General features: G+C 42.4%; 1 protein-coding gene and 1 long non-coding RNA gene across 6 annotated transcripts in view; one reads left to right on the top strand and one right to left on the bottom strand.

The window, feature by feature from the left end:
- LOC106608308 (kinesin-like protein KIF13B) overlaps positions 1-26895 on the top strand; it is a 106110-nt gene that overhangs the window by 56772 nt on the left and 22443 nt on the right. For all 5 annotated transcript variants that reach the window (XM_082977068.1, XM_082977066.1, XM_082977069.1 and 2 more), the window contains 6 exons: positions 16017-16149; positions 19726-19875; positions 20201-20300; positions 20965-21091; positions 25239-25294; positions 26363-26481. In XM_082977068.1, coding sequence (XP_082833194.1) covers positions 16017-16149; positions 19726-19875; positions 20201-20300; positions 20965-21091; positions 25239-25294; positions 26363-26481 — 685 coding nt within the window. The remainder of the gene's footprint in view (positions 1-16016; positions 16150-19725; positions 19876-20200; positions 20301-20964; positions 21092-25238; positions 25295-26362; positions 26482-26895) is intronic.
- Positions 1-26895, bottom strand: part of LOC123743511 (uncharacterized) — a 74693-nt gene that overhangs the window by 42687 nt on the left and 5111 nt on the right. The window lies entirely within an intron of this gene.

Consider the following 26895-nt stretch of genomic DNA (forward strand, 5'->3'; position numbering starts at 1 on the left):
GTCTGGTATAATGACTGGTTCTGGTATAATGACTGGTCTGGTATAATGTCTGGTCTGGTATAATGACTGGTCTGGTATAATGACTGGTCTGGTATAATGTCTGGTTCTGGTATAATGACTGGTCTGGTATAATGACTGGTCTGGTATAATGACTGGTCTGGTATAATGACTGGTCTGGTATAATGTCTGGTATAATGTCTGGTCTGGTATAATGTCTGGTATAATGACTGGTCTGGTATAATGTCTGGTATAATGTCTGGTCTGGTATAATGACTGGTCTGGTATAATGACTGGTCTGGTATAATGTCTGGTATAATGTCTGGTCTGGTATAATGTCTGGTATAATGTCTGGTATAATGTCTGGTATAATGTCTGGTATAATGACTGGTCTGGTATAATGACTGGTCTGGTATAATGACTGGTATAATGTCTGGTTCTGGTATAATGTCTGGTTCTGGTATAATGTCTGGTTCTGGTATAATGTCTGGTTCTGGTATAATGTCTGGTTCTGGTATAATGACTGGTTCTGGTATAATGACTGGTATAATGACTGGTATAATGACTGGTTCTGGTATAATGTCTGGTCTGGTATAATGTCTGGTCTGGTATAATGTCTGGTCTGGTATAATGTCTGGTCTGGTATAATGTCTGGTCTGGTATAATGTCTGGTCTGGTATAATGACTGGTCTGGTATAATGACTGGTCTGGTATAATGACTGGTCTGGTATAATGACTGGTCTTGTATAATGACTGGTCTGGTATAATGACTGGTCTGGTATAATGTCTGGTCTGGTATAATGACTGGTCTTGTATAATGACTGGTCTTGTATAATGACTGGTCTTGTATAATGACTGGTCTGGTATAATGACTGGTTCTGGTCTGGTATAATGTCTGGTCTGGTCTGGTATAATGTCTGGTCTGGTATAATGTCTGGTCTGGTATAATGACTGGTTCTGGTATAATGTCTGGTCTGGTATAATGACTGGTCTGGTATAATGACTGGTCTGGTATAATGACTGGTCTGGTACAATCACCACCTTCCGGAGACACCTGAAACCCCACCTCTTCAAGGAATACCTGGGATAGGATAAAGTAATCCTTCTAACCCCCCCCTTAAAAGATTTAGATGCACTATTGTAAAGTGGTTGTTCCACTGGATATTATAAGGTGAATGCACCAATTTGTAAGTCGCTCTGGATAAGAGCGTCTGCTAAATGACTTAAATGTAAATGTAAATGACTGGTTCTGGTATAATGACTGGTCTGGTATAATGACTGGTCTAGTATAATGTCTGGTCTGGTATAATGACTGGTTCTGGTATAATGACTGGTCTGGTATAATGACTGGTCTGGTATAATGACTGGTTCTGGTATAATGACTGGTTCTGGTATAATGACTGGTTCTGGTATAATGACTGGTTCTGGTATAATGACTGGTTCTGGTATAATGACTGGTATAATGACTGGTATAATGACTGGTATAATGACTGGTTCTGGTATAATGACTGGTTCCGGTATAATGACTGGTTCTGGTATAATGACTCGTTCTGGTATAATGTCTGGTATAATGACTGGTCTGTTATAATGACTGGTCTGGTTCTGGTATAATGACTGGTCTGGTATAATGACTGGTATAATGACTGGTATAATGACTGGTTCTGGTATAATGACTGGTTCTGGTATAATGACTGGTTCTGGTATAATGACTCGTTCTGGTATAATGTCTGGTATAATGACTGGTCTGGTATAATGACTGGTCTGGTTCTGGTATAATGACTGGTCTGGTATAATGACTGGTTCTGGTATAATGACTGGTTCTGGTATAATGACTGGTTCTGGTATAATGACTGGTATAATGACTGGTTCTGGTATAATGTCTGGTATAATGACTGGTCTGGTGTAATGACTGGTCTGGTATAATGACTGGTCTGGTATAATGACTGGTCTGGTATAATGTCTGGTCTGGTATAATGTCTGGTCTGGTATAATGTCTGGTCTGGTATAATGTCTGGTCTGGTATAATGACTGGTCTTGTATAATGACTGGTCTGGTATAATGACTGGTCTGGTATAATGACTGGTCTGGTATAATGACTGGTCTTGTATAATGACTGGTATAATGACTGGTTCTGGTATAATGACTGGTTCTGGTATAATGACTGGTTCTGGTATAATGACTGGTTCTGGTATAATGACTGGTTCTGGTATAATGACTGGTTCTGGTATAATGACTGGTCTGGTATAATGACTGGTTCTGGTATAATGACTGGTCTGGTATAATGACTGGTTCTGGTATAATGACTGGTTCTGGTATAATGACTGGTTCTGGTATAATGACTGGTTCGGTATAATGACTGGTCTGGTATAATGACTGGTCTGGTATAATGTCTGGTATAATGACTGGTTCTGGTATAATGACTGGTTCTGGTATAATGACTGGTCTGGTATAATGTCTGGTATAATGACTGGTCTGGTATAATGACTGGTTCTGGTATAATGTCTGGTATAATGTCTGGTCTGGTATAATGACTGGTCTGGTATAATGTCTGGTCTGGTATAATGACTGGTCTGGTATAATGACTGGTCTGGTATAATGTCTGGTCTGGTATAATGACTGGTATAATGACTGGTATAATGTCTGGTTCTGGTATAATGTCTGGTCTAATGTCTGGTCTGGTCTAATGACTGGTCTGGTATAATGACTGGTCTGGTATAATGACTGGTCTGGTATAATGTCTGGTATAATGTCTGGTTCTGGTATAATGACTGGTTCTGGTATAATGACTGGTCTGGTATAATGTCTGGTTCTGGTATAATGTCTGGTATAATGACTGGTCTGGTATAATGACTGGTCTGGTTCTGGTATAATGACTGGTTCTGGTATAATGTCTGGTATAATGACTGGTCTGGTGTAATGACTGGTCTGGTATAATGTCTGGTATAATGACTGGTCTGGTATAATGACTGGTCTGGTATAATGTCTGGTATAATGACTGGTTCTGGTATAATGACTGGTTCTGGTATAATGTCTGGTATAATGTCTGGTATAATGTCTGGTCTGGTATAATGACTGGTCTGGTATAATGACTGGTCTGGTATAATGACTGGTCTGGTATAATGACTGGTCTGGTATAATGACTGGTTCTGGTATAATGACTGGTCTGGTATAATGTCTGGTCTGGTATAATGTCTGGTATAATGACTGGTCTGGTATAATGACTGGTCTGGTATAATGACTGGTCTGGTATAGTGACTGGTCTGGTATAATGTCTGGTTCTGGTATAATGTCTAGTCTAATGTCTGGTCTGGTATAATGTCTGGTCTGGTATAATGTCTGGTCTGGTATAATGACTGGTCTGGTATAATGTCTGGTATAATGTCTGGTATAATGACTGGTCTGGTATAATGACTGGTTCTGGTATAATGACTGGTCTGGTATCTGGTTCTGGTATAATGACTGGTTCTGGTATAATGACTGGTCTGGTATAATGTCTGGTATAATGACTGGTTCTGGTATAATGACTGGTCTGGTATAATGTCTGGTATAATGACTGGTTCTGGTATAATGACTGGTTCTGGTATAATGACTGGTCTGGTATCTGGTTCTGGTATAATGACTGGTTCTGGTATAATGTCTGGTTCTGGTATAATGTCTGGTATAATGACTGGTCTGGTTCTGGTATAATGTCTGGTATAATGACTGGTCTGGTGTAATGACTGGTATAATGACTGGTCTGGTATAATGACTGGTCTGGTATAATGTCTGGTATAATGACTGGTTCTGGTATAATGACTGGTTCTGGTATAATGTCTGGTATAATGTCTGGTATAATGACTGGTCTGGTATAATGACTGGTTCTGGTATAATGACTGGTCTGGTATCTGGTTCTGGTATAATGACTGGTTCTGGTATAATGACTGGTTCTGGTATAATGACTGGTTCTGGTATAATGACTGGTTCTGGTATAATGACGGTTCTGGTATAATGACTGGTTCTGGTATAATGACTGGTTCTGGTATAATGACTGGTCTGGTATAATGTCTGATATAATGACTGGTTCTGGTATAATGACTGGTTCTGGTATAATGACTGGTTTTTGTATAATGACTGGTCTGGTATAATGACTGGTCTGGTATAATGTCTGGTATAATGACTGGTTCTGGTATAATGACTGGTTCTGGTATAATGACTGGTTCTGGTATAATGTCTGGTATAATGACTGGTCTGGTGTAATGACTGGTCTGGTATAATGTCTGGTATAATGACTGGTTCTGGTATAATGACTGGTTCTGGTATAATGTCTGGTATAATGTCTGGTATAATGACTGGTCTGGTATAATGACTGGTTCTGGTATAATGACTGGTCTGGTATCTGGTTCTGGTATAATGACTGGTTCTGGTATAATGACTGGTTCTGGTATAATGACTGGTTCTGGTATAATGACTGGTTCTGGTATAATGACTGGTTCTGGTATAATGACGGTTCTGGTATAATGACTGGTTCTGGTATAATGACTGGTTCTGGTATAATGACTGGTCTGGTATAATGACTGGTCTGGTATAATGTCTGATATAATGACTGGTTCTGGTATAATGACTGGTTCTGGTATAATGACTGGTTTTTGTATAATGACTGGTCTGGTATAATGACTGGTCTGGTATAATGTCTGGTATAATGACTGGTTCTGGTATAATGACTGGTTCTGGTATAATGACTGGTTCTGGTATAATGTCTGGTATAATGACTGGTCTGGTGTAATGACTGGTCTGGTATAATGTCTGGTATAATGACTGGTCTGGTATAATGACTGGTCTGGTATAATGTCTGGTATAATGACTGGTTCTGGTATAATGACTGGTTCTGGTATAATGTCTGGTATAATGTCTGGTATAATGTCTGGTCTGGTATAATGACTGGTCTGGTATAATGACTGGTCTGGTATAATGACTGGTCTGGTATAATGACTGGTCTGGTATAATGTCTGGTCTGGTATAATGACTGGTATAATGACTGGTATAATGTCTGGTTCTGGTATAATGTCTAGTCTAATGTCTGGTCTGGTATAATGTCTGGTCTGGTATAATGACTGGTCTGGTATAATGTCTGGTATAATGTCTGGTATAATGACTGGTCTGGTATAATGACTGGTTCTGGTATAATAACTGGTCTGGTATCTGGTTCTGGTATAATGACTGGTTCTGGTATAATGACTGGTCTGGTATAATGTCTGGTATAATGTCTGGTATAATGACTGGTCTGGTATAATGACTGGTTCTGGTATATTGACTGGTCTGGTATCTGGTTCTGGTATAATGACTGGTTCTGGTATAATGTCTGGTTCTGGTATAATGTCTGGTATAATGACTGGTCTGGTATAATGACTGGTCTGGTTCTGGTATAATGACTGGTTCTGGTATAATGTCTGGTATAATGATTGGTCTGGTGTAATGACTGGTCTGGTATAATGACTGGTCTGGTATAATGTCTGGTATAATGACTGGTTCTGGTATAATGACTGGTTCTGGTATAATGTCTGGTATAATGTCTGGTATAATGACTGGTTCTGGTATAATGACTGGTTCTGGTATAATGTCTGGTATAATGTCTGGTATAATGACTGGTCTGGTATAATGACTGGTTCTGGTATAATGACTGGTCTGGTATCTGGTTCTGGTATAATGACTGGTTCTGGTATAATGACTGGTTCTGGTATAATGACTGGTTCTGGTATAATGACGGTTCTGGTATAATGACTGGTCTGGTATAATGACTGGTCTGGTATAATGACTGGTTCTGGTATAATGACTGGTTCTGGTATAATGACTGGTTCTGGTATAATGACTGGTTTTTGTATAATGACTGGTCTGGTATAATGACTGGTCTGGTATAATGTCTGGTATAATGACTGGTTCTGGTATAATGACTGGTTCTGGTATAATGACTGGTTCTGGTATAATGACTGGTATAATGACTGGTCTGGTATAATGACTGGTATAATGACTGGTTCTGGTATAATGACTGGTTCTGGTATAATGACTGGTCTGGTATAATGACTGGTTCTGGTATAATGACTGGTCTGGTATAATGTCTGGTCTGGTATAATGACTGGTTCTGGTATAATGTCTGGTCTGGTATAATGTCTGGTCTGGTATAATGACTGGTCTGGTATAATGTCTGGTATAATGACTGGTCTGGTATAATGACTGGTTCTGGTATAATGACTGGTTCTGGTATAATGACTGGTATAATGACTGGTTCTGGTATAATGACTGGTATAATGACTGGTTCTGGTATAATGACTGGTTCTGGTATAATGACTGGTTCTGGTATAATGACTGGTTCTGGTATAATGACTGGTCTGGTATAATGACTGGTTCTGGTATAATGACTGGTCTGGTATAATGACTGGTATAATGACTGGTTCTGGTATAATGACTGGTTCTGGTATAATGACTGGTTCTGGTATAATGACTGGTTCTGGTATAATGACTGGTCTGGTATAATGTCTGGTCTGGTATAATGTCTGGTCTGGTATAATGACTGGTTCTGGTATAATGACTGGTTCTGGTATAATGTCTGGTATAATGACTGGTTCTGGTATAATGACTGGTCTGGTATAATGTCTGGTATAATGACTGGTTCTGGTATAATGACTGGTCTGGTATAATGACTGGTTCTGGTATAATGTCTGGTATAATGACTGGTTCTGGTATAATGACTGGTTCTGGTATAATGTCTGGTATAATGACTGGTTCTGGTATAATGTCTGGTATAATGACTGGTTCTGGTATAATGTCTGGTATAATGACTGGTTCTGGTATAATGACTGGTTCTGGTATCATGTCTGGTCTGGTTCTGGTATAATGACTGGTCTGGTATAATGACTGGTCTGGTATAATGACTGGTATAATGACTGGTTCTGGTATAATGACTGGTTCTGGTATAATGACTGGTTCTGGTATAATGACTGGTTCTGGTATCATGACTGGTCTGGTTCTGGTATAATGACTGGTCTGGTTCTGGTATAATGACTGGTATAATGACTGGTTCTGGTATAATGACTGGTCTGGTTCTGGTATAATGACTGGTATAATGACTGGTTCTGGTATAATGACTGGTTCTGGTATAATGTCTGGTCTGGTTCTGCTATAATGACTGGTCTGGTTCTGGTATAATGACTGGTATAATGACTGGTTCTGGTATAATGACTGGTCCTGGTATAATGACTGGTCCTGGTATAATGACTGGTCTGGTATAATGTCTGGTATAATGACTGGTTCTGGTATAATGACTGGTCTGGTATAATGACTGGTCTGGTATAATGACTGGTATAATGACTGGTTCTGGTATAATGACTGGTTCTGGTATAATGTCTGGTATAATGACTGGTTCTGGTATAATGTCTGGTATAATGACTGGTTCTGGTATAATGTCTGGTATAATGACTGGTTCTGGTATAATGACTGGTTCTGGTATCATGTCTGGTCTGGTTCTGGTATAATGACTGGTCTGGTTCTGGTATAATGACTGGTATAATGACTGGTTCTGGTATAATGACTGGTTCTGGTATAATGACTGGTCCTGGTATAATGACTGGTCTGGTATAATGTCTGGTATAATGACTGGTTCTGGTATAATGACTGGTCTGGTATAATGACTGGTCTGGTATAATGACTGGTTCTGGTATAATGACTGGTTCTGGTATAATGACTGGTTCTGGTATAATGACTGGTTCTGGTATCATGTCTGGTCTGGTTCTGGTATAATGACTGGTCTGGTTCTGGTATAATGACTGGTATAATGACTGGTTCTGGTATAATGACTGGTCTGGTTCTGGTATAATGACTGGTATAATGACTGGTTCTGGTATAATGACTGGTTCTGGTATAATGTCTGGTCTGGTTCTGCTATAATGACTGGTCTGGTTCTGGTATAATGACTGGTATAATGACTGGTTCTGGTATAATGACTGGTTCTGGTATAATGACTGGTCCTGGTATAATGACTGGTCTGGTATAATGTCTGGTATAATGACTGGTTCTGGTATAATGACTGGTCTGGTATAATGACTGGTCTGGTATAATGACTGGTATAATGACTGGTTCTGGTATAATGACTGGTTCTGGTATAATGACTGGTTCTGGTATAATGACTGGTTCTGGTATAATGACTGGTCTGGTATAATGACTGGTCTGGTGTAATGTCTGGTGTAATGACTGGTTCTGGTATAATGACTGGTATAATGACTGGTTCTGGTATAATGACTGGTTCTGGTATAATGTCTGGTATAATGACTGGTTCTGGTATAATGACTGGTTCTGGTATAATGTCTGGTATAATGACTGGTTCTGGTATAATGTCTGGTATAATGACTGGGTCTGGTATAATGTCTGGTATAATGACTGGTCTGGTATAATGACTGGTCTGGTATAATGACTGGTATAATGACTGGTTCTGGTATAATGACTGGTCTGGTATAATGACTGGTTCTGGTATAATGACTGGTCTGGTATAATGACTGGTATAATGACTGGTTCTGGTATAATGTCTGGTCTGGTATAATGTCTGGTATAATGACTGGTTCTGGTATAATGTATTTTCTGGTATAATGACTGGTTCTGGTATAATGACTGGTCTGGTATAATGTCTGGTCTGGTATAATGACTGGTCTGGTATAATGTCTGGTATAATGACTGGTCTGGTATCATGACTGGTCTGGTATAATGTCTGGTATAATGACTGGTTCTGGTATAATGACTGGTTCTGGTATAATGACTGGTCCTGGTATAATGACTGGTCTGGTATAATGACTGGTTCTGGTATAATGACTGGTTCGGTATAATGACTGGTATAATGACTGGTTCTGGTATAATGACTGGTTCTGGTATAATGACTGGTTCTGGTATAATGACTGGTTCTGGTATAATGACTGGTTCTGGTATAATGACTGGTTCTGGTATAATGACTGGTCTGGTATAATGTCTGGTATAATGACTGGTTCTGGTATAATGACTGGTATAATGACTGGTATAATGACTGGTTCTGGTATAATGACTGGTTCTGGTATAATGTCTGGTATAATGACTGGTTCTGGTATAATGTCTGGTATAATGACTGGTTCTGGTATAATGACTGGTATAATGACTGGTTCTGGTATAATGACTGGTATAATGACTGGTTCTGGTATAATGTCTGGTCTGGTATAATGTCTGGTCTGGTATAATGACTGGTTCTGGTATAATGTCTGGTTCTGGTATAATGACTGGTCTGGTATAATGACTGGTTCTGGTATAATGTCTGGTATAATGACTGGTTCTGGTATAATGTCTGGTATAATGACTGGTTCTGGTATAATGACTGGTTCTGGTATAATGACTGGTTCTGGTATAATGACTGGTTCTGGTATAATGACTGGTTCTGGTATAATGTCTGGTTCTGGTATAATGACTGTTCTGGTATAAAGACTGGTTCTGGTATAATGTCTGGTTCTGGTATAATGACTGGTTCTGGTATAATGACTGGTCTGGTTCTGGTATAATAACTGGTATAATGACTGGTTTTGGTATAATGACTGGTCTGGTTCTGGTATAATGACTGGTCCTGGTATAATGACTGGTTCTTGTATAATGTCTGGTCTGGTTCTGGTATAATGACTGGTTCTGGTCTAATGACTGGTCTGGTATAATGTCTGGTATAATGTCTGGTATAATGACTGGTTCTGGTATAATGACTGGTTCTGGTATAATGTCTGGTCTGGTTCTGGTATAATGACTGGTCTTGTTCTGGTATAATGACTGGTTCTGGTATAATGACTGGTTCTGGTATAATGACTGGTTCTGGTTCTGGTATAATGACTGGTTCTGGTCTAATGACTGGTCTGGTTCTGGTATAATGACTGTTCTGGTATAATGACTGGTTCTGGTATAATGTCTGGTATAATGACTGGTTCTGGTATAATGACTGGTTCTGGTATAATGACTGGTCTGGTTCTGGTATAATGACTGGTCTGGTTCTGGTATAATGACTGGTTCTGGTATAATGACTGGTTCTGGTATAATGACTGGTTCTGGTATAATGACGGTTCTGGTATAATGACTGGTTCTGGTATAATGACTGGTTCTGGTATAATGACTGGTCTGGTATAATGTCTGATATAATGACTGGTTCTGGTATAATGACTGGTTCTGGTATAATGACTGGTTTTTGTATAATGACTGGTCTGGTATAATGACTGGTCTGGTATAATGTCTGGTATAATGACTGGTTCTGGTATAATGACTGGTTCTGGTATAATGACTGGTTCTGGTATAATGTCTGGTATAATGACTGGTCTGGTGTAATGACTGGTCTGGTATAATGTCTGGTATAATGACTGGTTCTGGTATAATGACTGGTTCTGGTATAATGTCTGGTATAATGTCTGGTATAATGACTGGTCTGGTATAATGACTGGTTCTGGTATAATGACTGGTCTGGTATCTGGTTCTGGTATAATGACTGGTTCTGGTATAATGACTGGTTCTGGTATAATGACTGGTTCTGGTATAATGACTGGTTCTGGTATAATGACTGGTTCTGGTATAATGACGGTTCTGGTATAATGACGGTTCTGGTATAATGACTGGTTCTGGTATAATGACTGGTTCTGGTATAATGACTGGTCTGGTATAATGACTGGTCTGGTATAATGTCTGATATAATGACTGGTTCTGGTATAATGACTGGTTCTGGTATAATGACTGGTTTTTGTATAATGACTGGTCTGGTATAATGACTGGTCTGGTATAATGTCTGGTATAATGACTGGTTCTGGTATAATGACTGGTTCTGGTATAATGACTGGTTCTGGTATAATGTCTGGTATAATGACTGGTCTGGTGTAATGACTGGTCTGGTATAATGTCTGGTATAATGACTGGTCTGGTATAATGACTGGTCTGGTATAATGTCTGGTATAATGACTGGTTCTGGTATAATGACTGGTTCTGGTATAATGTCTGGTATAATGTCTGGTCTGGTATAATGACTGGTCTGGTATAATGACTGGTCTGGTATAATGACTGGTCTGGTATAATGACTGGTCTGGTATAATGTCTGGTCTGGTATAATGACTGGTATAATGACTGGTATAATGACTGGTTCTGGTATAATGACTGGTTCTGGTATAATGACGGTTCTGGTATAATGACTGGTCTGGTATAATGACTGGTTCTGGTATAATGACTGGTTCTGGTATAATGACTGGTTTTTGTATAATGACTGGTCTGGTATAATGACTGGTCTGGTATAATGTCTGGTATAATGACTGGTTCTGGTATAATGACTGGTTCTGGTATAATGACTGGTTCTGGTATAATGACTGGTATAATGACTGGTCTGGTATAATGACTGGTATAATGACTGGTTCTGGTATAATGACTGGTTCTGGTATAATGACTGGTCTGGTATAATGACTGGTTCTGGTATAATGACTGGTCTGGTATAATGTCTGGTCTGGTATAATGACTGGTTCTGGTATAATGTCTGGTCTGGTATAATGTCTGGTCTGGTATAATGACTGGTCTGGTATAATGTCTGGTATAATGACTGGTCTGGTATAATGACTGGTTCTGGTATAATGACTGGTTCTGGTATAATGACTGGTATAATGACTGGTTCTGGTATAATGACTGGTATAATGACTGGTTCTGGTATAATGACTGGTTCTGGTATAATGACTGGTCTGGTATAATGACTGGTTCTGGTATAATGACTGGTCTGGTATAATGACTGGTATAATGACTGGTTCTGGTATAATGACTGGTTCTGGTATAATGACTGGTTCTGGTATAATGACTGGTTCTGGTATAATGACTGGTCTGGTATAATGTCTGGTCTGGTATAATGTCTGGTCTGGTATAATGACTGGTTCTGGTATAATGACTGGTTCTGGTATAATGACTGGTTCTGGTATAATGACTGGTCTGGTATAATGTCTGGTATAATGACTGGTTCTGGTATAATGACTGGTCTGGTATAATGACTGGTTCTGGTATAATGTCTGGTATAATGACTGGTTCTGGTATAATGACTGGTTCTGGTATAATGTCTGGTATAATGACTGGTTCTGGTATAATGTCTGGTATAATGACTGGTTCTGGTATAATGTCTGGTATAATGACTGGTTCTGGTATAATGACTGGTTCTGGTATCATGTCTGGTCTGGTTCTGGTATAATGACTGGTCTGGTTCTGGTATAATGACTGGTATAATGACTGGTTCTGGTATAATGACTGGTCTGGTTCTGGTATAATGACTGGTATAATGACTGGTTCTGGTATAATGACTGGTTCTGGTATAATGTCTGGTCTGGTTCTGCTATAATGACTGGTCTGGTTCTGGTATAATGACTGGTATAATGACTGGTTCTGGTATAATGACTGGTTCTGGTATAATGACTGGTCCTGGTATAATGACTGGTCTGGTATAATGTCTGGTATAATGACTGGTTCTGGTATAATGACTGGTCTGGTATAATGACTGGTCTGGTATAATGACTGGTATAATGACTGGTTCTGGTATAATGACTGGTTCTGGTATAATGACTGGTTCTGGTATAATGACTGGTTCTGGTATCATGACTGGTCTGGTTCTGGTATAATGACTGGTCTGGTTCTGGTATAATGACTGGTATAATGACTGGTTCTGGTATAATGACTGGTCTGGTTCTGGTATAATGACTGGTATAATGACTGGTTCTGGTATAATGACTGGTTCTGGTATAATGTCTGGTCTGGTTCTGCTATAATGACTGGTCTGGTTCTGGTATAATGACTGGTATAATGACTGGTTCTGGTATAATGACTGGTTCTGGTATAATGACTGGTCCTGGTATAATGACTGGTCTGGTATAATGTCTGGTATAATGACTGGTTCTGGTATAATGACTGGTCTGGTATAATGACTGGTCTGGTATAATGACTGGTATAATGACTGGTTCTGGTATAATGACTGGTTCTGGTATAATGTCTGGTATAATGACTGGTTCTGGTATAATGTCTGGTATAATGACTGGTTCTGGTATAATGTCTGGTATAATGACTGGTTCTGGTATAATGACTGGTTCTGGTATCATGTCTGGTTCTGGTATAATGACTGGTCTGGTTCTGGTATAATGACTGGTATAATGACTGGTTCTGGTATAATGACTGGTTCTGGTATAATGACTGGTCCTGGTATAATGACTGGTCTGGTATAATGTCTGGTATAATGACTGGTTCTGGTATAATGACTGGTCTGGTATAATGACTGGTCTGGTATAATGACTGGTATAATGACTGGTTCTGGTATAATGACTGGTTCTGGTATAATGACTGGTTCTGGTATAATGACTGGTTCTGGTATCATGTCTGGTCTGGTTCTGGTATAATGACTGGTCTGGTTCTGGTATAATGACTGGTATAATGACTGGTTCTGGTATAATGACTGGTCTGGTTCTGGTATAATGACTGGTATAATGACTGGTTCTGGTATAATGACTGGTTCTGGTATAATGTCTGGTCTGGTTCTGCTATAATGACTGGTCTGGTTCTGGTATAATGACTGGTATAATGACTGGTTCTGGTATAATGACTGGTTCTGGTATAATGACTGGTCCTGGTATAATGACTGGTCTGGTATAATGTCTGGTATAATGACTGGTTCTGGTATAATGACTGGTCTGGTATAATGACTGGGTCTGGTATAATGACTGGTTCTGGTATAATGACTGGTTCTGGTATAATGACTGGTTCTGGTATAATGACTGGTCTGGTATAATGACTGGTCTGGTGTAATGTCTGGTGTAATGACTGGTTCTGGTATAATGACTGGTATAATGACTGGTTCTGGTATAATGACTGGTTCTGGTATAATGTCTGGTATAATGACTGGTTCTGGTATAATGACTGGTTCTGGTATAATGTCTGGTATAATGACTGGTTCTGGTATAATGTCTGGTATAATGACTGGGTCTGGTATAATGTCTGGTATAATGACTGGTCTGGTATAATGACTGGTCTGGTATAATGACTGGTATAATGACTGGTTCTGGTATAATGACTGGTCTGGTATAATGACTGGTTCTGGTATAATGACTGGTCTGGTATAATGACTGGTATAATGACTGGTTCTGGTATAATGTCTGGTCTGGTATAATGTCTGGTATAATGACTGGTTCTGGTATAATGTATTTTCTGGTATAATGACTGGTTCTGGTATAATGACTGGTTCTGGTATAATGACTGGTCTGGTATAATGTCTGGTATAATGACTGGTCTGGTATCATGACTGGTCTGGTATAATGTCTGGTATAATGACTGGTTCTGGTATAATGACTGGTTCTGGTATAATGACTGGTCCTGGTATAATGACTGGTCTGGTATAATGTCTGGTATAATGACTGGTTCTGGTATAATGACTGGTTCGGTATAATGACTGGTATAATGACTGGTTCTGGTATAATGACTGGTTCTGGTATAATGACTGGTTCTGGTATAATGACTGGTTCTGGTATAATGACTGGTTCTGGTATAATGACTGGTTCTGGTATAATGACTGGTCTGGTATAATGTCTGGTATAATGACTGGTTCTGGTATAATGACTGGTATAATGACTGGTATAATGACTGGTTCTGGTATAATGACTGGTTCTGGTATAATGTCTGGTATAATGACTGGTTCTGGTATAATGTCTGGTATAATGACTGGTTCTGGTATAATGTCTGGTATAATGACTGGTTCTGGTATAATGACTGGTATAATGACTGGTTCTGGTATAATGACTGGTTCTGGTATAATGTCTGGTCTGGTATAATGACTGGTTCTGGTATAATGTCTGGTTCTGGTATAATGACTGGTCTGGTATAATGACTGGTTCTGGTATAATGTCTGGTATAATGACTGGTTCTGGTATAATGTCTGGTATAATGACTGGTTCTGGTATAATGACTGGTATAATGACTGGTTCTGGTATAATGACTGGTTCTGGTATAATGACTGGTTCTGGTATAATGTCTGGTCTGGTATAATGTCTGGTTCTGGTATAATGACTGTTCTGGTATAAAGACTGGTTCTGGTATAATGTCTGGTTCTGGTATAATGACTGGTTCTGGTATAATGACTGGTCTGGTTCTGGTATAATGACTGGTATAATGACTGGTTTTGGTATAATGACTGGTCTGGTTCTGGTATAATGACTGGTCCTGGTATAATGACTGGTTCTTGTATAATGTCTGGTCTGGTTCTGGTATAATGACTGGTTCTGGTCTAATGACTGGTCTGGTTCTGGTATAATGACTGGTTCTGGTATAATGACTGGTTCTGGTATAATGTCTGGTCTGGTTCTGGTATAATGACTGGTCTTGTTCTGGTATAATGACTGGTTCTGGTATAATGACTGGTTCTGGTATAATGACTGGTTCTGGTTCTGGTATAATGACTGGTTCTGGTCTAATGACTGTTCTGGTTCTGGTATAATGACTGTTCTGGTATAATGACTGGTTCTGGTATAATGTCTGGTATAATGACTGGTTCTGGTATAATGACTGGTTCTGGTATAATGACTGGTCTGGTTCTGGTATAATGACTGGTCTGGTTCTGGTATAATGACTGGTCTGGTTCTGGTATAATGACTGGTCTGGTATAATGACTGGTTCTGATATAATGACTGGTATAATGACTTGTCTGGTTCTGGTATAATGACTGGTTCTGGTTTTGGTATAATGACTGGTTTTGGTTTTGGTATAATGACTGGTCTGGTTCTGGTATAATGACTGGTCTGGTTCTGGTATAATGACTGGTCTGGTATAATGACTGGTTCTGGTATAATGACTGGTATAATGACTGGTCTGGTTCTGTTATAATGACTGGTTCTGGTTCTGGTATAATGACTGGTCTGGTTCTGGTATAATGACTGGTTCTGGTATAATGACTGGTCTGGTTCTGGTATAATGACTGGTTCTGGTTCTGGTATAATGTCTGGTCTGTGTGTCTCCAGGTGGAGCGAGGTAACTCGTAGGCTGGATCTCTGGGTTCAGGTGTTGGAGCTGAATGATGCAGGAGAGTTTACCCCTGTAGAGGTCCTACCACCCAAGAACGTAGGCACCGGGGGCATCTTCCAACTCAAACAGGTAGCTGTGTTTCTGTGTATTTTTTTCTATGCTTGTGAGGACATTCTACTGTGTGTGTGTGGTGCCTGGTGCCTGTTTCTCAAACAGGAGTGTGTACAAAAGTTTCCATCTTATGGATAGATGGGTTATAGATTTGTTATGAAAACCTTATAGATCATGTGATAGGGACATTAATTAAATGTTTAGTAGGTTCAGTCTTGTTGTGTGGAGGTACGGTCCTTCCAGGACTGAGAAACCATGCCTCTAACCTTAACCCTGTCTCTAACCCCCTCCCCACCCAGGGTCAGTCTCTAACCTTAACCCTGTCTCTACCCCCTCCCCACCCAGGGTCAGTCTCTACCCTTAACCCTGTCTCTACCCCCTCCCCACCCAGGGTCAGTCTCTAACCTTAACCCTGTCTCTACCCCCTCCCCACCCAGGGTCAGTCTCTACCCTTAACCCTGTCTCTACCCCCTCCCCACCCAGGGCCAGTCTCTAACCTTAACCCTGTCTCTAACCCCCTCCCCACCCAGGGTCAGTCTCTACCCTTAACCCTGTCTCTAACCTTAACCCTGTCTCTACCCCCTCCCCACCCAGGGCCAGTCTCTAACCTTAACCCTGTCTCTACCCCCTCCCCACCCAGGGTCAGTCTCTAACCTTAACCCTGTCTCTACCCCCTCCCCACCCAGGGTCAGTCTCTACCCTTAACCCTGTCTCTAACCCCTCCCCACCCAGGGTCAGTCTCTAACCTTAACCCTGTCTCTAACCCCCTCCCCACCCAGGGTCAGTCTCTAACCTTAACCCTGTCTCTAACCCCCTCCCCACCCAGGGTCAGTCTCTAACCTTAACCCTGTCTCTACCCCCTCCCCACCCAGGGTCAGTCTCTAACCTTAACCCTGTCTCTACCCCCTCCCCACCCAGGGCCAGTCTCTAACCTTAACCCTGTCTCTACCCCCTCCCCACCCAGGGTCAGTCTCTACCCTTAACCCTGTCTCTACCCCCTCCCCACCCAGGGCCAGTCTCTAACCTTAACCCTGTCTCTAACCCCCTCCCCACCCAGGGTCAGTCTCTAACCTTAACCCTGTCTCTACCCCCTCCCCACCCAGGGTCAGTCTCTAACCTTAACCCTGTCTCTACCCCCTCCCCACCCAGGGTCAGTCTCTAACCTTAACCCTGTCTCTACCCCCTCCCCACCCAGGGTCAGTCTCTAACCTTAACCCTGTCTCTACCCCCTCCCCACCCAGGGCCAGTCTCTAACCTTAACCCTGTCTCTACCCCCTCCCCACCCAGGGTCAGTCCCTAACCTTAACCCTGTCTCTAACCCCCTCCCCACCCAGGGCCAGTCTCTAACCTTAACCCTGTCTCTACCCCCTCCCCACCCAGGGTCAGTCTCTAACCTTAACCCTGTCTCTAACCCCTCCCCACCCAGGGCCAGTCTCTAACCTTAACCCTGTCTCTAACCCCTCCCCACCCAGGGTCAGTCTCTACCCTTAACCCTGTCTCTAACCCCTCCCCACCCAGGGTCAGTCTCTACCCTTAACCCTGTCTATAACCCCTCCCCACCCAGGGCCAGTCTCTAACCTTAACCCTGTCTCTAACCCCCTCCCCACCCAGGGTCAGTCTCTAACCTTAACCCTGTCTATAACCCCTCCCCACCCAGGGCCAGTCTCTAACCTTAACCCTGTCTCTAACCCCTCCCCACCCAGGGTCAGTCTCTACCCTTAACCCTGTCTCTAACCCCTCCCCACCCAGGGTCAGTCTCTACCCTTAACCCTGTCTCTAACCCCTCCCCACCCAGGGTCAGTCTCTAACCTTAACCCTGTCTATAACCCCCTCCCCACCCAGGGTCAGTCCCTAACCTTAACCCTGTCTCTAACCCCCTCCCCACCCAGGGTCAGTCGCTAACCTTAACCCTGTCTATAACCCCCTCCCCACCCAGGGTCAGTCTCTAACCTTAACCCTGTCTCTACCCCCTCCCCACCCAGGGTCAGTCTCTAACCTTAACCCTGTCTCTACCCCCTCCCCACCCAGGGCCAGTCTCTAACCTTAACCCTGTCTCTACCCCCTCCCCACCCAGGGTCAGTCTCTACCCTTAACCCTGTCTCTACCCCCTCCCCACCCAGGGCCAGTCTCTAACCTTAACCCTGTCTCTAACCCCCTCCCCACCCAGGGTCAGTCTCTAACCTTAACCCTGTCTCTACCCCCTCCCCACCCAGGGTCAGTCTCTAACCTTAACCCTGTCTCTACCCCCTCCCCACCCAGGGTCAGTCTCTAACCTTAACCCTGTCTCTACCCCCTCCCCACCCAGGGTCAGTCTCTAACCTTAACCCTGTCTCTACCCCCTCCCCACCCAGGGTCAGTCTCTAACCTTAACCCTGTCTCTACCCCCTCCCCACCCAGGGTCAGTCTCTAACCTTAACCCTGTCTCTACCCCCTCCCCACCCAGGGTCAGTCCCTAACCTTAACCCTGTCTCTAACCCCCTCCCCACCCAGGGCCAGTCTCTAACCTTAACCCTGTCTCTAACCCCCTCCCCACCCAGGGTCAGTCTCTAACCTTAACCCTGTCTCTAACCCCTCCCCACCCAGGGCCAGTCTCTAACCTTAACCCTGTCTCTACCCCCTCCCCACCCAGGGTCAGTCTCTAACCTTAACCCTGTCTATAACCCCCTCCCCACCCAGGGCCAGTCTCTAACCTTAACCCTGTCTCTACCCCCTCCCCTCCCAGGGTCAGTCTCTAACCTTAACCCTGTCTCTACCCCCTCCCCACCCAGGGTCAGTCTCTACCCTTAACCCTGTCTCTAACCCCTCCCCACCCAGGGTCAGTCTCTACCCTTAACCCTGTCTATAACCCCTCCCCACCCAGGGCCAGTCTCTAACCTTAACCCTGTCTCTAACCCCCTCCCCACCCAGGGTCAGTCTCTAACCTTAACCCTGTCTATAACCCCTCCCCACCCAGGGCCAGTCTCTAACCTTAACCCTGTCTCTAACCCCTCCCCACCCAGGGTCAGTCTCTACCCTTAACCCTGTCTCTAACCCCTCCCCACCCAGGGTCAGTCTCTACCCTTAACCCTGTCTCTAACCCCTCCCCACCCAGGGTCAGTCTCTAACCTTAACCCTGTCTATAACCCCCTCCCCACCCAGGGTCAGTCCCTAACCTTAACCCTGTCTCTAACCCCCTCCCCACCCAGGGTCAGTCTCTAACCTTAACCCTGTCTATAACCCCCTCCCCACCCAGGGTCAGTCTCTAACCTTAACCCTGTCTCTACCCCCTCCCCACCCAGGGTCAGTCTCTAACCTTAACCCTGTCTCTACCCCCTCCCCACCCAGGGTCAGTCCCTAACCTTAACCCTGTCTCTAACCTTAACCCTGTCTCTACCCCCTCCCCACCCAGGGTCAGTCCCTAACCTTAACCCTGTCTCTAACCCCCTCCCCACCCAGGGCCAGTCTCTAACCTTAACCCTGTCTCTAACCCCCTCCCCACCCAGGGTCAGTCCCTAACCTTAACCCTGTCTCTAACCTTAACCCTGTCTCTAACCCCCTCCCCACCCAGGGCCAGTCTCTAACCTTAACCCTGTCTCTAACCCCCTCCCCACCCAGGGCCAGTCTCGTCGTTTGCAGGTGGAGGTACGGTCCGTACCGGACTCAGGAACCATGCCCCTCATCGCCACAAACATCGTCTCTGTTTCCATTGGCAACGTGGAGGTACGGGAGGCCTGCGCCTGGGATGAGGACGTGGACAGCTATCAGGTAACACTGACTGGAATCAGTTTGAGACATTGGGAGAATCTCAATTGCATTTTCTTGATTCCTCGCGTCCTCTCTTCTCGCTGCCGCCTCAAAAACCATTGGATTAGAAGGTCAAAGGTCCATCCCCTCTGACTTTCTCATCCAGTTTGTTTTTAGGAGGGGAGGAAAGAGGATGTGAGGAATCAAGAAAATGCAATTGAGATTCTCCCATTGAGTTGAGTGAAGGAAAGTAGTCACAGGGGGTTGTTTAGTAGACCCCACCATCGCAAAACTGAACTTTGTTCTGATAGTACCAGGGCTGAGGTGTGTGTGTGTGTGTGTGCAGGAAGGTGATCTGGAGAGGTTGAGGGACCAGTGGCTGACCACCCTCACTAAGAGGCAACAGTACCTGGACCAGCACCTGCAGAAGATGGTCCAAAAGCCAGGTCAGACTGACACATTACGTTACATACAGAGCATATCCATGACTTGTATTTGACCAAAAATCTTAGTAATAATGAGTGTTTTACAGTTAAAATAGTAGTAATGAGTGTTTTACAGTTAAAATAGTATTGATACTGAGTGTTATACAGTTAAAATAGTTGTAATATTTTTGTATTTTATTTTACCCTTATTTTACTAGGCAAGTCAGTTAAGAACAAATTCTTATTTTCAGTGACAGCCTAGGAACAGTGGGTTAACTGCCTTGTTCAGGGGCAGAACAACAGATTTTTACCTTGTCAGCTCGGGGATTCAATCTTGCAACCTTTCGGTTACTAGTCCAACACTCTAACCACTAGGCCTCCTGCTGCCCCATGAGTATTATATGAGTGTTATACAGTTAAAATAGTAGTAAATGAGTGTTTTACAGTTAAAATGGTAGTAAATTAGTGTTTTACAGTTAAAATAGTAGTAAATGAGTGTTTTACAGTTAAAATAATATTAATAATGAGTGTTTTACAGTTAATAGTATTAATAAGGAGTGTTTTACAGTTAAAATAGTATTAATAATGAGTGTTTTACAGTTAAAATAGTGTTAATAATGAGTGTTTTACAGTTAAAATAGTATTAATAATGAGTGTTTTACAGTTAACAGTACTATGTTTGTAGATAAGTCAGAGGATGATGTGGAGAGGGAGGCCCAGCTGTTAGAGTGGCGTCTGACCCTGACAGAGGAACGTAATGCCGTCCTGGTACCTTCGACTGGTAGCGGCATCCCTGGAGCCCCCGCTGAGAGGTAGGTCAGTGTGTGTGTGTGTGTGTGTGTGTGTGTGTGTGTGTGTGTGTGTGTGTGTGTGTGTGTGTGTGTGTGTGTGTGTGTGTGTGTGTGTGTGTGTGTGTGTGTGTGTGTGTGTGTGTGTGTGTGTGGTGTGTGTGTGTAGTCTGCAGTCAGAGATTCCGGAACTATTTTTTTGACAGGGGGGGCAGAAGCCATTTTCTTTCTTTTTTTAAGCCTAATGTTTCTGCTTATAATTTCCGACAATTTGGTTGCTATTTATTAGTCAATTTGTCTATAATTTAGATGTTCAACCTATCCCTGACCTGGTCTGTAATACCAATATGTTTCAAGCAGACCACCATATAGTCCCTGTGCCCAAGAACACCAAGGTAACCTGTCTAAATGAGTATCGCTCCGTAGCACTCCCATCTATATCCATTAAATGCTTTGAAAGGCTGGTCATGGCTCATATCAAAACCATCATCCCAGACACCCCTAGACCCACTCCAATTAGCATACCGCCCCAACAGATCCACAGATGACGCAATATCTACTGCATTCCACACTGCCCTCACACACCTGGACTAAATTAATACCTATGTAAGAATCAATCAATCAAATGTATTTATAAAGCCCTTCTTACATCAGCTGATATCTCAAAGTACTGTACAGAAACCCAGCCTAAAACCCCAAACAGCAAGCAATGGAGGTGTAGAAGCACGGTGGCTAGGCAAAACTCTGTAGAAAGGCAGGAACTATGAAGAAACCTAGAGAGGAACCAGGCTGAGGGGTGGCCAGTCCTCTTCTGGCTGTGCAGAATGCTATTCATTGACTACAGCTCAACACCATTGTCCCCTCCAAGCTCATCACCAAGCTGGGACCCTGGGACTGAACCCTTCCCTCTGTAACTTGATTCTGGACTTCCTGATGGGCCGCCCCCAGGTGGTGTTGGTAGTCAACAACACATCTGCCACGCTGACCATCAACACCGGGTCCCTTCAGGGGTACGTGCTTAGTCCCCTCCTGTACTCCCTGTTTACCCACGACTGCGTGGCCTCGCACGACTCCAACACTATCATTAAGTTTGCTGATGACACAACAATGGGTTGTCTGATCACGGCTGATCTATTAAAAAGAGGAGGATCCCATCAGCTTTCTATAGGCTAGGCCTACTATATTTATTTTTCAACTTTCCTAATATTCAGCACATTGCTTCTCTTTACAACATTAGTATAGCCTACCTGGCTGGCATGAAAATTAACCGTGGGAAAAGTGTCCTCCATTCGCTATTTACAGTAAGTGCATAGATTACCTGTATTTGTTTCCCCCTGCCCCAGTTCCGACATGATAATCGTCCATTCTAAATCAAAACTAATTTCAGACATACAGTACCAGTCAAAAGTTTGGACACACCTATTCATTCAAGGGTTTTTCTTAATTTTTTACTATTTTCTACATTGTAGAATAATAGTGAAGACATCAACACAATGAAATAACACATATGGAATCATGTAGTAACCAAACAAGTGTTAAACAAATCAAAATATATTTCATATTTGAGATTCTTCAACATTGCCACTGTTGATGACAGCTTCTGCACATAAGGCCAATGGTGACTTTTAAAACTGATACTCCACAATACTAACCTAATTGACAGTGAAAAGAAGGAAGCCTGTACAGAATAAAAATATTCCAAAACAAGCATCCTGTTTGCAACAAGGCACTAAAGTAATACTGAAAAAAAAAAATGTGGCAAAGCATTTCACTTTTTGTCCTGAATACAAAGTGTTATGTTTGGGGCAAATCCAATACAACACATTACTGAGTACCACTCTCCACGTTTTCAAGCATAGTGGTGGCTGCATCATGTTATGGGTATGCTTGTAATCGTTAAGGACTGGGGAGTTTTTCAGGATAAAAAAAGAAACGGAATGGAGCAAAGCTCAGTCAAAATCCTAGAGGAAAACCTGGTTCAGTCTGCTTTCCACCAGACACTGGGAGATGAATTCACCTTTCAGCAGGACAATAACCTAAAACACAAGGCCAAATCTACACTGGAGTTGCTTACCAAGAAGACTGTGAATGTTACTGAGTGGCCAGATTACAGGTTTGACATAACTCTGCTTGAAGATCTATGACAAGACCTGAAAATGCTTGTCTAGCAATGATTAACAACCAATTTGACAGAGCTTGAAGAATTTAGGAAGAAATTATGGGCAAACGTTGCATAATCCAGATGTGGAAAACTCTTAGAGATTTATGCAGAAAGACTCACAGCTGCAATTGCTGCTAAAGATGTATTGACTCAGGGGGTTGAATACTTATCTAATCAAGGTATGTTAGTGTTTTATTTTGTTTTACAAATGTTCAATTTTTTTTGTATTTTGTGTAGATCTTTTGACAAAAATGACTATTAAATCAATTTTAATCCCACTTTGTAACAACAAAATTTGGAACAATTCAAGGTGTGTGAATACTTTCTGAAGGCTACCTCAATTACCTCGTACCGCTGCACATCGATGTGGTACTGGCACTCCCTGTATATAGAAATGTTATGTTATTCACTCTTTATTCCTAGTGTCACTATTTTAAATGTAATTTTTTTTTGTATCTTTAACTCTGCATTGTTAGAAAATTACCCATAAGTAAGCATTTCACTGTTAGTCTACACCTAGGGTTTACGAAGCGTGTCAAATAACATTTGATTTGATAGGCCTACATGCAGCTTCTCTTCTGTCATTACTTGTTGTTCACCACATCGATTGAATGAATGCTTCAATCTCGTTGACATCGGTAAAGTTTTCTCTTTCTCTGCTTCTCTTTCGCAGCAAAGACGTTTAGGTACCAGGGAAAAAATGCAATTACAAAAAAAATTCAATAAAGATTTTTGGTGCAACATTTTCAAATGACATCAGTTTGACCATTTAAAGAAAATGTAAAAGCTGTGAAAACTATCCAACATGTTTCTGATAAGATTTCTGTTCAGCTTGGAGGCCTATTTTATGTTGCTGAAATACTATCAGCTTTTATGATGCTGATAAAGATAACAACTTTACAGACGGTCCCTTCATTCTCTCAAGATGCTTAAAGGAAGAAGTCAAATTTATCCATTCCCGGTTCCTGAGTCAAATGTACATTTGGTGTATCATTTTAATGCAAGTTATGCTTAATTCAGTAGGAGTTAATACTAACCTATGCGAGAGGTTGTAGACCTACAGTCGGTGTCCAGATTTCAGTTACTATTCCATTTAACCCATCTGAACAGTACAGATCCCTTGATGTGCCATATTTCAAGTTCCAATTCCCTGACTGTTGAATTTGTATAGCGCCTCACAATCATCACACACAACAGCTTTCCCAACGTTAGACTACTGTTCTGATCGTTCCTCCTATTGATTTTCAACTCTCCCGCTTTTCTCTTATTCAATTAAACTCTGACGTTGTCCTTTTTGTCTCAGTGGATCAATGTTCTTTTTCTTTGTCAGTTAGTGTGTATTTGGCGCTTGTACAGTTAGGCCCGGAATCTGAGGCTTACGTCCTAATGCCAGATAAGAACAACGAAAGAACCTCCTTTTTTTTTATTAACCTTTATTTAACTAGGCGAGTCAGTTAAGAACAAATTCTTATTTGCAATGACGGCCTTTCCGGGGAACTGTGGGTTAACTGCCTTGTTCAGGGGCAGAACGACAGATTTTAACCTAGTCAGCTCGGGGATTTGATCCAGCAACCTTTCGGTTACTTGCCCAACACTCTAACCACTAGGTTACCTGCCGCCACTCAAAGTAGCCTATAGATGTGACTTGTCTTTATTTAACCCGCCCGCCACAGTATTTCATGACCTTAAACCTGCCCACCCCGCAGATAAAGGGAAAGGGGGGATACCTAGTCAGTTGTACAACTGAAATCAGAGAGGTGTGGGGGGCTGCCTTAACCCACTGTTCCCCGGGCGCCGTGGATGTCGATTAACTGCCTTGCTCAGGGGCAGAACAACAGATGTTTACCTTGTCAGCTTGGGATTCGATCCAGCAACCTTTCGGTTACTGGCCCAACGCTGTAACCACTAGGCTACCGCAGGGACTGCGGGTTGTGAGTGAACCCGTGCATCACTAGCGTGCGTGTTGGAGTTGTGTGCGCTCAGTGTTCTGATTTGCCCATTTCCCCACAGAGTTCCTGTTCCTGGGATGGAGGCACACATTCCTGTTCTCTTCCTGGACCTCAGTGGTATGTTCCGTTGTTCCTTCTGTCCTCCCCCCTCTTCACCATCATCAGTGGTATGTTCCTTCTGTCCTCCCCCATCTTCACCATCATCAGTGGTATGTTCCTTCTGTCCTCCCCCATCTTCACCATCATCAGTGGTATGTTCCTTCTGTCCTCCCCCATCTTCACCATCATCAGTGGTATGTTCCTTCTGTCCTCCCCCATCTTCACCATCATCAGTGGTATGTTCCTTCTGTTCTCCCCCATCTTCACCATCATCAGTGGTATGTTCCTTCTGTCCTCCCCCATCTTCACCATCATCAGTGGTGTGTTCCTTCTGTCCTCCCCCATCTTCACCATCATCAGTGGTATGTTCCTTCTGTCCTCTATCTTCACCATCATCAGTGGTATGTTCCTTCTGTCCTCTATCTTCACCATCATCAGTGGTATGTTCCTTCTGTCCTCTATCTTCACCATCATCAGTGGTGTGTTCCTTCTGTCCTCTATCTTCACCATCATCAGTGGTATGTTCCTTCTGTCCTCTATCTTCACCATCATCAGTGGTATGTTCCTTCTGTCCTCTATCTTCACCATCATCAGTGGTATGTTCCTTCTGTCCTCTATCTTCACCATCATCAGTGGTGTGTTCCTTCTGTCCTCCCCATCTTCACCATCATCAGTGGTATGTTCCTTCTGTCCTCTATCTTCACCATCATCAGTGGTGTGTTCCTTCTGTCCTCTATCTTCACCATCATCAGTGGTATGTTCCTTCTGTCCTCCCCCATCTTCACCATCATCAGTGGTATGTTCCTTCTGTCCTCCCCCATCTTCACCATCATCAGTGGTATGTTCTATTGTTTACTTTCTCTTTCCTTCATCTTCGTCACTGATATAAATTATATTTTTGCCTCTGAACTCACAACCTCTCAATTCAATTCAAGGGGTTTTATTGACATGGGAAACCATATGTTAACATTGCCAAAGCAAGTGAGGTAGATAATATACAAAAGTGAAATAAACAAAAATTCACAGTAGAGTGCATGTTAAATGTTTATCTCACTCTCCCCCCCTCTCTCTCTTCTCGCCCTCCAGCTGATGATTTCCAGGACAACCTGTCTGCTCCACTGGCTGGGGGTCTAGATGCCATGCTTAACCAGGAGGATGAGGATGCGTTCTTTGACCTGCACATAGTCAAGCACTACGATGGAGAGGTGAGGACCATAGAAAGACAATCACACAAACACTGCATTGTGGGCTTGTCACTCCCAACCTCACACTTAACACCTTTTTATCAATCCTCTCTTCTAAAACACATACAAGCTCAGATCCCAGTCTTGTTTTATGCTAACAGTCATGAACATGTGGTGGCTAATTTCTGCATTACCAAATGAGGAGTTACAAACACACCAGTCCGAGTTAAACTACGTCTTTAATACTTAATTAAGATACTTTTGCAAAAGTTCTTGACCCCACTAATGCATTCTCTCGAATGAACCAGGAAGGTGATTACAGAATGGCTACAGGGATCTTTTATAGCAACGATACGCCCCTTCAACGTACATTGACAAACCACAGATACTTAGTAACAGTTCACAAAGGTTAAGTTTTGTATGACAGATATCAAT

The sequence above is a fragment of the Salmo salar genome, chromosome 06 (genome assembly GCF_965601325.2).
Source record: "Salmo salar chromosome 06, fSalSal1, whole genome shotgun sequence".
NCBI classification, from domain to species: domain Eukaryota; kingdom Metazoa; phylum Chordata; class Actinopteri; order Salmoniformes; family Salmonidae; genus Salmo; species Salmo salar.